Source organism: Poecilia mexicana, unplaced genomic scaffold, assembly GCF_051168715.1.
Source record: "Poecilia mexicana isolate PSO_F unplaced genomic scaffold, ASM5116871v1 scaffold_15, whole genome shotgun sequence".
NCBI classification, from domain to species: Eukaryota; Metazoa; Chordata; class Actinopteri; order Cyprinodontiformes; family Poeciliidae; genus Poecilia; species Poecilia mexicana.
Genome location: NW_028263384.1, coordinates 17,107,403 through 17,122,733, shown reverse-complemented (window position 1 = coordinate 17,122,733; position 15,331 = coordinate 17,107,403). Strand labels below are relative to the sequence as shown.

Below are 15,331 nucleotides of genomic sequence, written 5' to 3'. Positions count from 1 at the left end.
ATTCAGTTCAGGTACATTTTTGGGACAGACATACGCCAAGATGGCCACATATAAAAAAACAAAGCTTTATAAGGTCATTCACACACCGAGAAATTAGATTTTGCTGACTACTGTCTGCAGATATCAGACCATGCCTGGTGGGTTACTGACAGGTTGCTAAACTGTTTTGTACATGTAGAGGCCTTAGTCATACTGACTTGTGAGTTATGCTCTATTCTCATAAATAATATCTGAAATGATCAGATCACTACAGATTTTTGATGCTGGAAGATCTTCTGAAGCGTTTCCTGAACCCTCACTCTGCCGTTTAAGCTGGTGCCAGCTGTTGACCTTCAATTAGTTGTATTCAAAAGTGACCTAATTATTAAATATGGTTCACTTGTGTGTAACACAGTCGAAGTATAAATCTAACTGTTCCATGAAGGCTTTAGAGGTTTGTTAGTGAACTTTAGTAAACTAATGCCACCATGAACATAAATCTAAAGCAGAGTTAGATTAGAAAACAAAATTCCAACCGCATGTCAGAAGATAGAAATATTATACCTTAACTGCAAACTAAAAAGGACATGGCCATCCTGATAGACTTGGCAAAGATAGCAGCAAGGAGAGAAGCAGCCAAGACCGCCATGGTTAACTCTGGAAATCTCTTGACAGGACAAGGATTGGTTTGTCCTAATGAAGTCTGAAGAAATTTTTTTTCGAAAGCATGCCGCAATCCATGAAGATCATACAGCAAACATTTCAAAATGGATAATCTGGTAAGTTGAGTGGAAAACAGAACTTTTGCTTTGTGTGATAGAAAGATTAACATTGCACATGAACCAGAACAAATTATTACAGTAAAATAAGATGACAACATCATGCTTTAGTCATGCATATTTTAAGCAGAACTAAATACTAGAGTTATGGGAAAAAAATAAAATAAACTGGAGTGGAGGTCTCCCTTTGAGCAGGAAAATAACCCTTAGCACATAGCCTGAGCTATAATGCAATGATTTAGATCAAAACATGTTTAATTATGATGAAGTGCCGAGACGATCTCTGTCAAATATGAGTGAGCTTGAGCTATAATGTATAGCAATTTAACAAAAACAGTAAAAGGTGGTTCTACCCTATTCTGTCTGGAGTACTGAATATACCTGGACATCAAAACCTTCAGATTTTTATTTTTTAAAATAAGCAAACAAACAAACAAACAAAAAAAAAACACTGTGTGTTAGTTTATTACAAAATCTGAATGACAAACAATTAAATTTGTTGTTGTAGCATGACAAAATGTGTAAGTTTAGAGGGTTGAAAATCTCTGTGTGGCACTTTATGTGAATATCTGGATCTTTTCCATCTTAACATTGGTCTGTTACAATCTGTATGCTTCCTTTACAACAAAGCTAATGGCTGATCTGCAGGTATCTAATGAGGCCTTAATGTTTCTGGCACAGCATTAAAAATCATACACATTATACACTGAAATTCAAGGAAATCTATGACGATCATAACATAGCAAGAGTGCATCACTTTTATACATATCCTCATTCACAGAATGTTTCAAAGTCCTCTATCTCCAGTACAAAATCCCTTAAATATTACTTTAAATAAACATGCAATGTCTATGCAGGTAATATTTCAATATCAGGTTATAACACAGTTTTAAATTGCATTTATTGATTAGATTTTTTTTTTTTAATCCTCTAACATTTTGATGATGCATATCATAATTAATCTCTCTCTGCACTCTTCGCTTTACAGTACCAGCCTGCATTCTTCTACAGTCAGTTAAAAGGCAAAGCATTATGGAAGCCTGGAGAGACGGCAGTGGGGGTGAGCATGTCATTTGAAAAGGCACTTGTTTATTGTTGGAGAGCATGTATTTATTTCATGCCTCCACAGATTGTGGGTAAGGGCAGAGCTAGCTCGGTTTGTGTAATTAGAGAGGTGGAGAGAGAAAGCGTTCTGCCGCAGAGACCTGCTTTCTCAGATAGTCCTTTGATTTCTCTGGGAGCCCTGAAGAGCACTCTCACTCTAGCCCACATCCCACTGAACTGTGAACCATTTGCTCACGAGCAGGAGCACCTGTCTGTCCTAGTTTGTGCGATCCGATAAGTTTAGTCTATATCGCAAGTTAAACTGGATGCATGTCACACGCTCTGCGCTAGTTTAAACCTTAGCATCTCTTTTCCTCCTTCTCCGTCGGCCTCGGATATCCCTCTGATCTGGGCCGCGCTAATAGGGGGTCTGCTCTTCCTGTCCGGGGTTTAACAGTAAGGGAGGGACCACCACATTGCCACCCAGTGGCACCATCTCCAGGACACCCAAACATGTCTACTACAGCTTCAAAGAGTACACACATACAGTTATTTGGTATGTAATTACTTTACACGCTGCTGTCTGGAAATCTGCATACAGCTAAGTGTTTATAATGGTTGTGCCGTATGTTTAAGTTCCTACCTCCCCTGTCATAATTGCCATTTTTCATGTCTATGAATAAACCGTGCTGTCCCAGAAAGGTGCCCACTGAGGTTTGCTTGAAAACAGAAATACAGTTTATCAAAACAACAGCCTGACGCCAACATTGGCCATGGAGCTAAATTTGTCCAAAATCTTCTAAAAAAAAAAAAAAACGTGACTCAATAAAACAAACAAACATGTCTCAAGCACTTCTGTAACAAACCGTAGACAGGTTAAGTCCTTTAGCTACAGTGGAAAAAGTAGGATTTTCATAGAAGTGAATCTTGACCTGCACAGATGAGTTAAATCTTTATGCTCCATTCTCAACAATGAGAGTTTATAGAGCTGTTGCATACCTCTGGGCCGGGGTGGTAATGCATATTCTCATCTGTCACGTTCACCATGGCTACGGTGAGGCTGCTCCTATTTTAAAGTTGGTGGTTTGTGGCTGTCCCAACAAGGAAATATCTACCCTGTGGCATAGGGAGCTTCTTTAAGACACCAGGAACTTAGAATTTAAAGCTATTCTGGAAGCAGAAGCCTTCCTGTTGGTTTAATTTACACATGTTTCGCCTAAAGTTGTGCAACACTCTGAGGGTAAAACTGTGTAAAGCATCATTTTAGCCCATAGAAGGAGAGAGGTGTAAGTGGTTTAAATGTGAGAAAAAAAAGTTATACGAGAAAGAAATGTTATTTTAGACAAGTCCTTAACAACTTTTTATATATGTATAAAAAAAGAAGAAATCAATGAGTGTTGTTGCTGAAAAATAATCTCTGGAATGCAACTTTTAAGCCGTCAAATCGAGGCAATTAATTTAATCAGTTACAGCATATTGTTACAGTCCAGTTTTACAATAAATTCTGAAAGCAGACTTTCGCATAAAGTGTCTTGCAAAAGCACTTTTATTTTTTGTACAAATGTTATTCTTATTCGATAGAATAAAGTACAGTATCACCGTGAAGGGAAAATAAATTATTTTTACATTTTTTTCTTACAAATAAGATCAGAAGCCTGCCTTTATTCTGTCGTGCCTAAATAAAATTCAGTGTAACCATGCTATGTGTTTGTATATATAAGTAAAAACTTCCAGCAATTTAAGATGAACATTTAAAGGCATAACAATGAAAAAAAAAATAAATAAATTGATGACACCTATGGCTGTTATTTTGCTGGCTGTTAGATCTGAGCATCATGCAGACAGTTTTATGGCAGTAACCTGCCTCACGTTTTAGTGTGTTAACCATAAAAGTCTACATGACAGAAAGAAATCCAGAGACAGAGGAGGGAGGTGGTGAAAGAAGCAGGGAGGGATATATGGAGAAGGAGGGAAGAGGGGAGGATTGACTGAGGGGAGCATTTACTAGCCACACTCATTCACACAGTCACTTTCCCCCTGCTAGTGACTTTCACCACTGCAACTTTTTGCTGCCTACCAGGTGAGTGAGCATTCATACTAACCATATTGATCTAATAATAGTTCCGTTTTATCCTTTTTTAAAATTTTGATTATAGTTATATGCATCTAAATACGGGCTCTTCAGTGTGTGGATGCAACAGGTGCGTTAAGGGATGAATTGTGGACAAAAGATGCTAACTCATTTAAAAAGCTGCTAACAGATTTTTTTTTTCCTTTAAATCTGACTGCGGCAACAGTTGAACAAAAAAAAAAAAAAAAAAAAAAAAACGCTTTTTCATTTTATAGCACTCTGTAACAGCATCTAATCTTTAAACTGGGTTATGCATATTGTTTCTTTTGGATGGATTTGCCCAATGTTCTGCTTGTTGGTGGTTTCTTCTTTTGTAATTTTACCCTAAAAATCACACCCACTCACATATTTTAGGGCATTTTTGGTCAGTGTGTTTTCCTGTGGCCTCTCTTGTTTAAAAGTAACTCTCTCTCTCTCTTCCTCACTCACTCTACCCCACTGGTGTTTGTGCTGAAACACTTGTTCAGCACCAGGTTAAAACCTGCCTGGCGTATTTCTGTCTGGTTAGTTTGCCTTGGGGGATGTTTACTTACCTTAATTACCTTACGAAAGTGAGCAGCTGTACCTTAAATTATATGCCTGTGTTTGACATGAGGGGGAACGTGCTTATTTGATATTTAAGGCTTTCACAACATCACTGTTGGACCAAAGGCTTAGCAGTAGTGAATAAAATCACTAACGTGGAAAAAGAAAACAAGGCAAAGCAAGTCTTATCTCGCTGGTTATCATTAGATAAGAATTATGTCTGAGAACACAATTCTTGAGGGGAAAAACATTGTCACAGTTACAGTGATTGACTGACTGCTCTGTTCTCTTCCTTTGCCCTTTAAAGGGTCTCATACACGATTATATGCCATTTGAAAGGCACGCAATTAACCTTGCAGCTATTATAAAAGCTGGTACCTAAACCTAACTGAAAATGTGCACAGTTTAATTTATGTAAGAAAATTAGCTAGAACTTGCTAAGCCAAGCTGTGTGTCAACCTTTTACCTCCAGGTTTCTCCCCTCCACCCATGATGACCCGCTCCCTCAGCTTAATCGTCCAGCTCCTTCTGCTGCTGTCCCTTAGCTTCACCGCACGCACTGAACCTCGGAGGACCACGACGTCTCAGCGCAGAACTCCTCGCGCACCGGCCGCCAAGGTGCGTCTCGCCGGCAACTTTGTGCGCGAGGCGAACGAAGGGCGCGTGGAGGTGCTGCACAACAACACCTGGGGTACCATCTGTGATGATGAGGTGGACATTAACCTGGCTAACGTGGTGTGCCGAGAACTGGGGTTTCGAGGAGCGGTAACGTGGGCCCACAGTGCCAAGTATGGAGAAGGGACAGGTGAGAGCACTTAAAGACAAATTTCACATTACTTTCAAACGTTACCAGGGCGGACCCAAGGAGAATTTGCTGTGGGGCCCCACCTTCTGTTTGCCTAATTAACCACTATGGCACTACAATGCTAATATGAGATAGTTACATTTTAAAGAGTTTTATGAAGAAAGAAATGGTCATTCAGAAAGAGCATTACATTACCTTTTAAATGGCTTCAAGAAGAGTGCATGTTTTTAAAAAAAATAAATTTATGACATGATCATAAAGTTTTTATCATCTCTTTATCATAATGTTTGTAATTTGGTTTCATTCTTGGTCACTGACTTGAATAAAAATATTGATCACTTAATTGAAGTTATGAAGATTCTAAATATCTTACAGTAGAAAATTGTACAGTTTTGGAATAGTTAAACACTAGTAATCATTTTTTGAAGCTTTAATTGAAAAAATTAGTTAAATAAAAATATGGAATGACTTAGCAGTGGGTTATTGATTAAAATGTTTGAAAAGTGCTGTGTGTGACTCCTTTTAATGCCTTCATTATAGACCATAGTTTTTGCTTTGGATAGGAAAACCAAAAATATGCCCATTATTAGATTAGTCAAATATATCTTTATAGAACCCAATTCTTGACAAGATGTTACTCACAAGAAATACCTAATTAGAAAAATAATTTCAATTTGAGTGAGTTTACTTTATGGAATGAACAAGAATAAGAGATGATTTTGGAGGGGATGAAGCAACCAGTTGCACAATTGCAAATCCAATATTTGGAACTTACTGATTTATCTACTGATACTGTTTAAGTCAAATTTAAATTTAATTTAAGTCAAAATTCCTAACAAACTCTTAATCACCAATTTCTATGCAACAAAAGCTTCCCTCAAAGGTTTTAACGGATGTCCATAATTTTGATGTGTAAATCTGTAGTGCATGTGTTTGAAATAGTTTGACTGTGAGTACATGTAGAGATAACAGGTGATTTTTTTTTGACAGAATTCTATTTCAAATACAATGTTTTTTTAACATTGGAAATATCTACTTGAGGATATTCGGAATTAAACAATTGACACGCAGGAAAGTTGACACAATTTGTTTCTAAGAAGAGTGGCATACGCACCTACCTGCATGATGTTCACTGAGATATCTGAAGTGCAGACAGAAAGAATGGGATTCTGGAAACCTGAATTGTTTATTTTCACTAGGAAGAACAGATTGACAAAATAACATGCCACAATTATATTAACTCCAAAAGCATAAATGCTTTTTCTTGTAGGAGATAGTGAACAGTGGCGGAAGTCCACATTGGACCAGTTTAATCAGGCTTTTAAAATAACTAAATAAGTAACATTGTGAAGCAACTAAGGAAACAAAGGAAAACTTTTTCAGTAATTGAAGTGTAACGCTTGCTAGGGTTGACTGACGGACCAGCACATAAAAATCATGGGTAGAAAAGAGTCATTTGCTTAAGAAAAAAATATCTCTATTTGCTTGCCAGTGTTTGGAACACTTGCTGTGGTTTATAGGCATCCTTTAGTGGTTCTTTTAAATCCAAATTAAAGAGAAGATTGAGTGGATTCAACGAGCTGAATCTACACCCCCTCTGCTGCCTTGTAAAATACTGTGCATCCACTACTGAACACTCTGCTAAGGTGGAACCCTAAATCAGCCAGCCCATAAACGTCAAGTGTTAGATGTTAAGGAACTGATTGAAGTTGTTGTGTAAGGATGCATTGCAAACCCATGCATGGAGCAATCACTCAAAGTCCTAATGAATTACATTGTGAATTTCTTCTTTCATAAGGTCCTATTTGGATGGATAACATACGGTGCGACGGCTCAGAGAAGTCCTTGAAGGACTGCAAACACAATGGTTGGGGGGTAAATGACTGCAAGCACTCTGAAGACTTAGGGGTTGTGTGCACCCCTGAGCGCAGACTGGATCAGTCTGCCAGCAGAGGTTACACTACACCTGTCAGGCCTTCTGGCAACACTGCTTCTCAGTGGGGGGGTATTGTTGCAACACAGAGGCATCCAGGATATGGGTATTATGGAAATGGACATCCGTATGAGATCCCAAGGTTCCAAAGGCACCACCATTACCAGGTACAGCATCTGGTACATCCATCTTTTGTCTAAGAAAGATCTCTGTTTATAGCAGGATATGCCTCTTTTGTCAGGGTCACAGCAGAGTACGGATCGAAGAGGTCCGTCTGCGTCCCATCCTGTCAGCTACTAAGAAGAAGAACCTTATCTCAGAGGGTGTAGTGGAAGTGAAGCATGCTGGGAGATGGAGGCAAGTCTGTGACCTAGGTTGGAGTCTCAACAGCAGCCGGGTGGTGTGCGGGATGCTTGGCTTTCCAGAGGCAACTCAGCACAATGTCAAAACATACAAGTGAGTGTGACGGTCTCTCAGCAGCTGTGTTCGGGAAAACTGTGCTTAGAAGAGCAACCTGCCGTGTAACTTAGCTATTTTTTTATGAATTCAAACCCAACCTGCAGAATAAAAACATAGCAGCAGGCCCTCATTCAGAGCTGCTTTAAGTAAATGACTCGCTTTAGGCTTATCTTTCTCACCCAGCCTCTTCACCTCCCTTATATAGCCTTAGGATGATGATAAAGGGATCCCCGTCCGATCTCCATTGCCCTTTCTCTGCCCCTCTTTCTTGGCAAATCACCCCTGCACACCTCATTGCCTTTCTCTCACCGCTTTGCCTTCTCTCCTTCTGATGCTATCTTCCTCCTGCAGCTTACAGACGAAACAAAAAAAAAAACAGCACTTTAACTTTTAGATTCCCTTGCTGAGGTGTAATGTCACTGCTGACTGTGGTGTAACTGTGCCATCAATATCATGCGTGACCAAGATAACTATTAGAAAGTGAAATAAGGGTTAGCATGTAAAGGACTTGTCTTATTGACAAGGTATTGTCAACAGCACAGCATGTATTTGCTATTACATCTGACCCCACCATACTTTCAGAGTCAACATTTATTAGCAAAGGTATATAAATACTTGTGGTGGAGGTACAAATGCTTTCAGTCAGTGCTGTTAAAGTGTTGACCTGAGCTTCATGACTTCATTAGAGTTTTGTATTATTTTTTAAATGTAAACTTAATATAAATTATACAAAAATAAAAGCAATATCTTTGTAAATACATCATTTTAGAAACTGAATTTGTTGGTTTTATGTATAAAAAAGAATCACACACACACACACACAAAACAAAGCCCACCATATTTATTAAACATGACATTTATAGCGCACAGCTGTGCTATATATGATTAGTTAAGCCAGTAACGCCTTGATTTTTTTTATCATTAGCAATAGATTAGAAAGATAAGATCAATTAAATTATTAAAAATGTCTCAAAAAAACTTTAACAGTAAAGTTTTCTTGAGACTTTATTTATTCAGCACTTCTGGCACAAGTTGAAACGTTTCACACCACTGGGGGTAATTTAGAGGACAGTAACAAAAATAATTTGTCCAAAAAAATCAGTTATAAGTACAGGTAGCCTCCTAATCAGGTACTGGGTTTGATTTGCCTTAGAGGTCTAACTGGAAGGAGAATGTTATTCATTTTAAATATCTTTAAAGATTTTTGTTTACTTTACGAACTACTCCAACTGGGGTAAACCCGCTCACTGAAGGTATTTCTGGATTGTCCTTGTATAAAATTGCCCAGTCTAGTTTAAATTTACATTGTTAAATTATTGGAAACACCAGGACACTATAACAACCTCCTTGTGTTAAAGAAGGAAGTCATGTAACATCAAAGGCTTTCCGAAAAAGGTGGAGTGTACCAGGACAGCCTGGCTCTGTTTGCACTCTGAACAGGATCATTTATTATTTGAGTATGCCTGCAATGCAGGTGTGAACTTTACTGTCTGTCTATTCAGTTTCCTCCTGCTGTACAGACTCGACAGCAGCAGAGATACAGAGAGCTGAAGGTGGAACACAAGTCATTTTTAAGAGACAAATTGGATGAATAGATTTGCATCTCTGCAGCATTTAAGGAGACATTTGGTAACTTGCCAAGGGAAGGGAGGTGACAGGTAAGAACAGGGTTGCTGTAGCTTGAAGACTATAGCCAAACGTATTCCATGGAAGTGTTTTGGGTGTGTAAATTTCAGTGTTCTGGCACGGAAGTGGTCATGACTTGCTACTTCTTGGTCAGCCTGGCTTCAGAATGACCGAGTGTTTTGCTGAGATCTAAGGCTCTACACTGGTCTGAATCATGATTATGTGTTTGCTTCCAAATCTGTACCCGGTTGGGTTAGTCTCCACAGATGCTTATTTGCTCCTTCTTGATATGTATTTTCAACTTTCAGACCGGTTCTCAAAGTACAAAGGCCCCATGTGTTTCAGCTGTTTGTTGTATACTCAAGATTATATTTAAAAAAAGCAAGGATGGCTGGAAATGATAAATTCGGATGTAGCGGTTAATCAGAACAAGAATTTGCATAAACATTTCTACAGCTTCCAAAAGAGGCTTGGGATTTTATTTAGCCATGACATTCCCCGCTAATTCTCCTCCTAACCCAGTCTTTCCGTCCATTCTTAGAAATTCTGGACCCTGCCATGTTTCTCAGCTCTGTGTGTCTTTTGGATGAAACTCTAAAGAGGCTGTAATTGCAAGTTGGTCAGGACCAAAGCTCTTCTGGGTTTTTGCTGAGGGTGAAAAACACCCCCAATTATAGCCGGGTGTGAGAGAGTAAAACAGCGCTGGCAACGAAAGTGGAAGCGAGTAACAAGCGCAAGAGGCAGCAGAGAGAAGGAACGAGAGCAAGAGTCTGACAAGTGAGCTTTTCGCTTGCTCGTGTGAAATACAGCCAATTACAACTGAGGCCTGCTGCACTCTCCGCTGCGTCAGCGGCTGTCTGTCTTGCTCTGTCACCATAGTGATTTGGGGACTTAACCAGCATTTGTTTAATTACCTTTCAGCTTAAATTTTCTTATGATAAGGGTATCATTTTCAGGCTATTTGGTGACATTTTTGTGTCCAAATATGGTTTTCCTGTCTGGTGACTGTGTGATCCACCTCAATGACCTCTCTAATTTACTTTCCCGTCTTTTAATTATCGTATGCATTCCAGTGGCTACATTTCTGGCTTGCAGCAGACTGTGCAAGATTGCTTTCCAAGCACAAATGAAGAAGAGTAGTCTGAATCATCTCGCTTCGATCAATTGCTTCAATACTCAGATGAGTTTAAAACTCTTTACTGCTAGAATATTTAATTTATCATCAATTTGCTCAAACTAAGGGAGATAAATTTCATCTTTCAGATGCTGATTTCTTTTTCCTTTAAAACTTGGCACCTGCTCACACTAATCTAAGCTCTGCTGTGGTGTACTGTCAATGTAGTCAAGCTGAATGATGCTATTATAGAATAGCCTGAGCTTCCTTACCACGTCAGCACAGCCAATATGATGGTCTCCATACTATGCTGCACTGATGCAGGAATACATTCACAAAAAGCTCCCAGAATGTATTGGTTAAATATACTGTGGCGTACAGTGAATTGAAATATTTTTTTTAGCAAATGTTTTAGAAATAATTTATATTTTATTTATTTCAAAATGCAATTTTGAAATTACCTGACAATTTTAATTTTGAGTTTTCCTTCGCTGTAATGTTAAATCATCAAAACAACAGAAATAATGTTTGAAATCTCAGATTTGCTGTGAAGTAAATGTAAGTTTTCAACCCAATTATTGACATGAATTGACTTTTCAGTGATGTTCAATTCCAGACACACCATTACCACTTAATTTGATGAGTGATGTATTCCTTAAGACAAAACCGGCAGCAAACATAAACAAGAAATGTTGTACGATATAATTAAATTGTAAAGCAGTGTGAGACTGATGTAACTTGAACTGTGGTGAAATGCTTGTCTTTTAGCAAGATTGTATCAGCCCCTGTCATTAACTTCAATTGAATCATTTCACAAGTGCTGAAGAGACAATTTGCCTAAACAAAGCTCAGACAGCTGTAGCTGTCTGTTCGTTACAATTGTGTACAACTTCAATGGAAAAGTCCTCTCACAGTTCCTACCCCTTGTTACAACCAGATGAACATTTGCATGAAATGAATGAAATTTAACACGTGCAATTCAGTCAAATGAAATACCAGAAGGTAGAAATTTACAGTTTGCTTTGTGAAGAGGAAAAATGGTTTGTTGATTTGTCTGTGGTGAGGTCACAAACAAGTCACAGACGTGTTTGCCTCAGTGTACATGCACACTGCAAGCTTCCTATTAACAACTGCTGCAAAGCCACATGGCAGACACATTTAAAATATTTTACAAGAGTAATTTAAGATCCAGTAAAGAATAGGCCCAGAGCTCCAAACAGTTAGCCAGTTACAGTTTGTTGCAAGTTTATCTGGCATTTTGCTGCCTCCGAAAAGGGATACATGCCTAATATTTTTTCAAATTGATTTAAATTAGACTGTTTCAGGAGTTTAATTTCACTTGAAAATGTTCAATCTTTTTTTTTCCTACAGTCAGGTCTTTGAAACTGATTTCCTACTTCAAATGAACCAGAAAAAGATGCACCTGCAAATTTATATTTGACGTGTACAAAACTCAGATGACAGTGAAATGAAAGTATGCTAAATTTAAAACAATCTCGAAATACTTTTTGATAAGTGATATTTTTAGGTTAAGAGCAGAATGTTCTAAAGTCTTGAGTTAAAACTGAAGAGTTGGGGAACAGGCTATATGTTTCTGGAAAGTGTGCATTCAGCAACTCATGACTTCATGCAACTGTCAAACATAACAGTGTGTAATGGACAATCAGCCTCTTGATTCCAACATCCTTAGTTTATTTTCCAAGGTTTGTGCTTGGACTTTTACAGGAGCATGTAGCGTTTCATGTTAGGAATGCAAATATTGACCCACCTTTGCTTTCATTCAGATACACATAGATGTGTTTGTTTCTAAAAAAAAAAAAAAAAATGAGAGAGTAACTGAAAACAGCATGTCAGGATATGAACGTTTCTTTCAAGAGTTCTTTACTGAATGTCTGAATTTCATGTCGATTAATTTGTTTTCATATATGATGTGTTCCAAAGAAATATAGGTTTCATTATGCTCCTGTTGCAGAAAATAAGATCTTTGAACAAATTGAAGTATTGAATGTCCCCATATAAAAGTGCTGGCGTGCATGTTCATGCGTGCATCTGTTTATAGTTTAGCCAATGTTTTTGTTGCAGAACGAATATGCGGCCTTTGCCGTGGTCTGTGGATGAACTGGCATGGGGCGAGCGGCTTGTACTCTTTGTTGCTTTGCAGGGCTTTCCTCGTCACCACACTAAAAGTGAGCCAGTTTAGCCGGCCCATAAATCATTGTTCGGTTCCAGCATAGTGCCGCAGCTTTTGTTTGTATATTGCGCTTGGTTGAAACAATGCTTTTTTCATTGTTTCATACTGTGTCACTGAAGTTGCATGCAACATTTTTTGGATTGCATGGGGGTTTTGAGGCTTACAGTACAGTTCAGAATAATTTTATGTTTTTTTTTATTGTTTTTTACTTGTTATGTATGTAATTTTGGCCTTGTGTTAAATATAAATCTGTGTTATGGTCTTAGATGGAATGGGTCTTGATTTTTAAAATCTAAATAACTTTACCCTCATAGCACAGTCTTGTGCACAACTAATTTTAATTCTACATTGTGGTGCAAAAGGACAGGCATGTGAAATATGTAATATTTGTTTTTGATTCTTTGCAGGAAAATATGGGATTCCAAGGTTAAAGATCCATCAACAAGGTAATAAAAGCACAATTAGAAGAACGCTTAATCTTAAATACACAAAGTCCTAATGCAGATCTACTTTAGTAGTTTAGTTCAAATGTAAAATATTAATGTAGTTTTTAGTGTCTTTTTTAGTTCTCAACCCTAACAAATTCTGTTGATTGTTGCTAAGATTCCATCCATTCAGTTATTTTTAAATCTGGGATCAGGTTGCTCAATTTACTAGTCAATAAGGGAAAGACCCCATTCTTTGCCGGAGTATGTCAGGTCAGCCATCATACACTGAAAATGCATTTTATTCAATTGAATCTGGGATTGTTTATTCTGTTATGATCCATACATCAGTCATAGTGCTGTGACTATAAAAATGTCATATTTTGTACTGCTTTGGTCACCAGTGGTTTTCATCTCAGAATTCTCACACAGATGTGAGTTCTTCCAAATCTTTTGTTGAATCATGAACACTGAGCCCGAGTGAGGCACTGTGGTCTGCAGCTCTTTAGATGTTTTTCTGGACACTTTTCTGACCTCCTGCAGTACTTTGGCCTCTTCTGGAAAGGTTTACCACTATTTCATGTTTTCTCCATTTGCAGAGAACGGCTCTCACTGTGGTTTACCAGAGTCTCCAACCCTTAAGAGATGGCTTGTTAGAAAGTTATTTAAAAATGACTTTTCAAATTTATGTAGTCCAGGACTTTGTTGCTAGTTGGTTCTTGAATTGTTTTAGCTCGGGGACGATGTGTTGCTTTTTGAGATGTTGTGGTCTACTTCATTCTGTCAGACAGTATTGAGTCTAGGGCCTGCAGGTCTGGATCACCGTGAGAAGTAATTCATGATTTAACAAGAGAGGCCATTTCTTTTCCACATGGGGCCTGGTTAGTTTGGATCATTTCCTCCTAGTAAATGAAATCATCATTTGGAAACTGCTGTTTGCTTTTACTCAGATTATGTTTGTCTAATATTAATATTTGCTTAAGAGTAAAGAAAAAGGTACAAAAGAAGAAATTTGTAAATTGCCAAATAGTTATTTATAAATGCATGATACTGGGAATAAACTGTTATCATAATTATAATCAAACAACAATATTGTTGAGAAATCTAAATAATTCAGTGTCATGTTGCGCAGAACTTTAAAAGATATATCACCAAAGTCTTTTTTGTGTGTTTTTCCAGAGTAAGCCTCATGGCAAAAAAGAAGGGATTCTGGGTAGAGAAGGTGCACTGTCTGGGCACGGAGAACACCCTGTCGGAGTGCCACTCTCAGCTGTCAATTCCTCGAAGTCCTACCCCTTGTAAGAACGGGCAGTTTGCAGTGGCAAAATGTGTGCCAGGACCTCAATTTGCTCGCATCTCCTCAGGAAGGCCCCAGGCTCCTCATCCAGTAGTGGTAAGAATAATAAAATTATGTTCCTATTAACATTATCTTATTGTGTCCATCTGTGGAAGAAAACAAATTCTGAAATATATGGTCTCCCCTGCACAGCCTGTGCGTCTCAAGGCAGGTCCCAGGCTTGGTGAAGGCCGTGTGGAGGTTCTCCGAAATGGAAAATGGGGGACGATTGTTGATCACTTGTGGGACAGAACTGCAGCCAGTGTTGTTTGCAGAGAGCTCGGCTTTGGTACTGCCAAGGATGCCTTGCACGGAGCCTTTATGGGCCAAGGTAGGAGAGAAAACTGTTTAAAACAAAAAAAAAGTTGGAAAATTTTGAAAAGTCCATATTTAATTCAATATTGTAAGTCAGCAGTTTGCTTGTTTGAATGCGTTTATTGTGTGTCGTGGCATTTCGGAGAAGACAGGGAGACTTTTGCTTATCTTTCGCTTATCTTTTGCTTATCGCAGACACCGCACCCGTCTGCCCTGACTGATTAGATAATGTTCAGGCATGTGTGTTTGCATTTTGCCAATGTGTATTACCTCATGAACTGCAAATGTGTTGATTGCCATATCTCCAGCTGTGATTATATGTGTCCTTTGCCAGTGGTTCCAGCTGCCCAAACACCATGTGCACGTGCGCATACACACTCGCAACAAAAAAACCATGGTGGTTTATTTTGGTATTTGGCAACTCAACCCAGAGACAAAATCTTGCAAGATCCAAGCCTGCTTTTCATTTGAAATCTCCAGCTCCTGTGTCACCCACAGCTACAGTCAGTATCCAGCTGTTCCAGCGGTGTCTCCACCCTTAAGACATGTGAGAGAGAACGGCTTCCCCCTGTCTCAGGCTTCCAGGGTGTAGTCCAAAAACATGCTAAAGGAGATGAAATGTGGGATTGTGTTCCACTGCTTTAGCTGTTCAGATGATCAAAGCAAATG

General features: G+C 38.6%; 1 protein-coding gene across 1 annotated transcript in view; it reads left to right on the top strand.

Annotated features, from left to right (window-relative positions):
- Positions 1–3,486: 3,486 nt before the first annotated feature.
- Positions 3,487–15,331, top strand: part of loxl4 (lysyl oxidase-like 4) — a 28,392-nt gene continuing 16,547 nt past the window's right edge. The window contains exons 1-7 of the mRNA XM_014984730.2: positions 3,487–3,882; positions 4,931–5,263; positions 7,062–7,363; positions 7,438–7,652; positions 12,994–13,032; positions 14,191–14,404; positions 14,501–14,678. Coding sequence (XP_014840216.1) covers positions 4,948–5,263; positions 7,062–7,363; positions 7,438–7,652; positions 12,994–13,032; positions 14,191–14,404; positions 14,501–14,678 — 1,264 coding nt within the window. The 5' untranslated portion in view covers positions 3,487–3,882; positions 4,931–4,947. The remainder of the gene's footprint in view (positions 3,883–4,930; positions 5,264–7,061; positions 7,364–7,437; positions 7,653–12,993; positions 13,033–14,190; positions 14,405–14,500; positions 14,679–15,331) is intronic.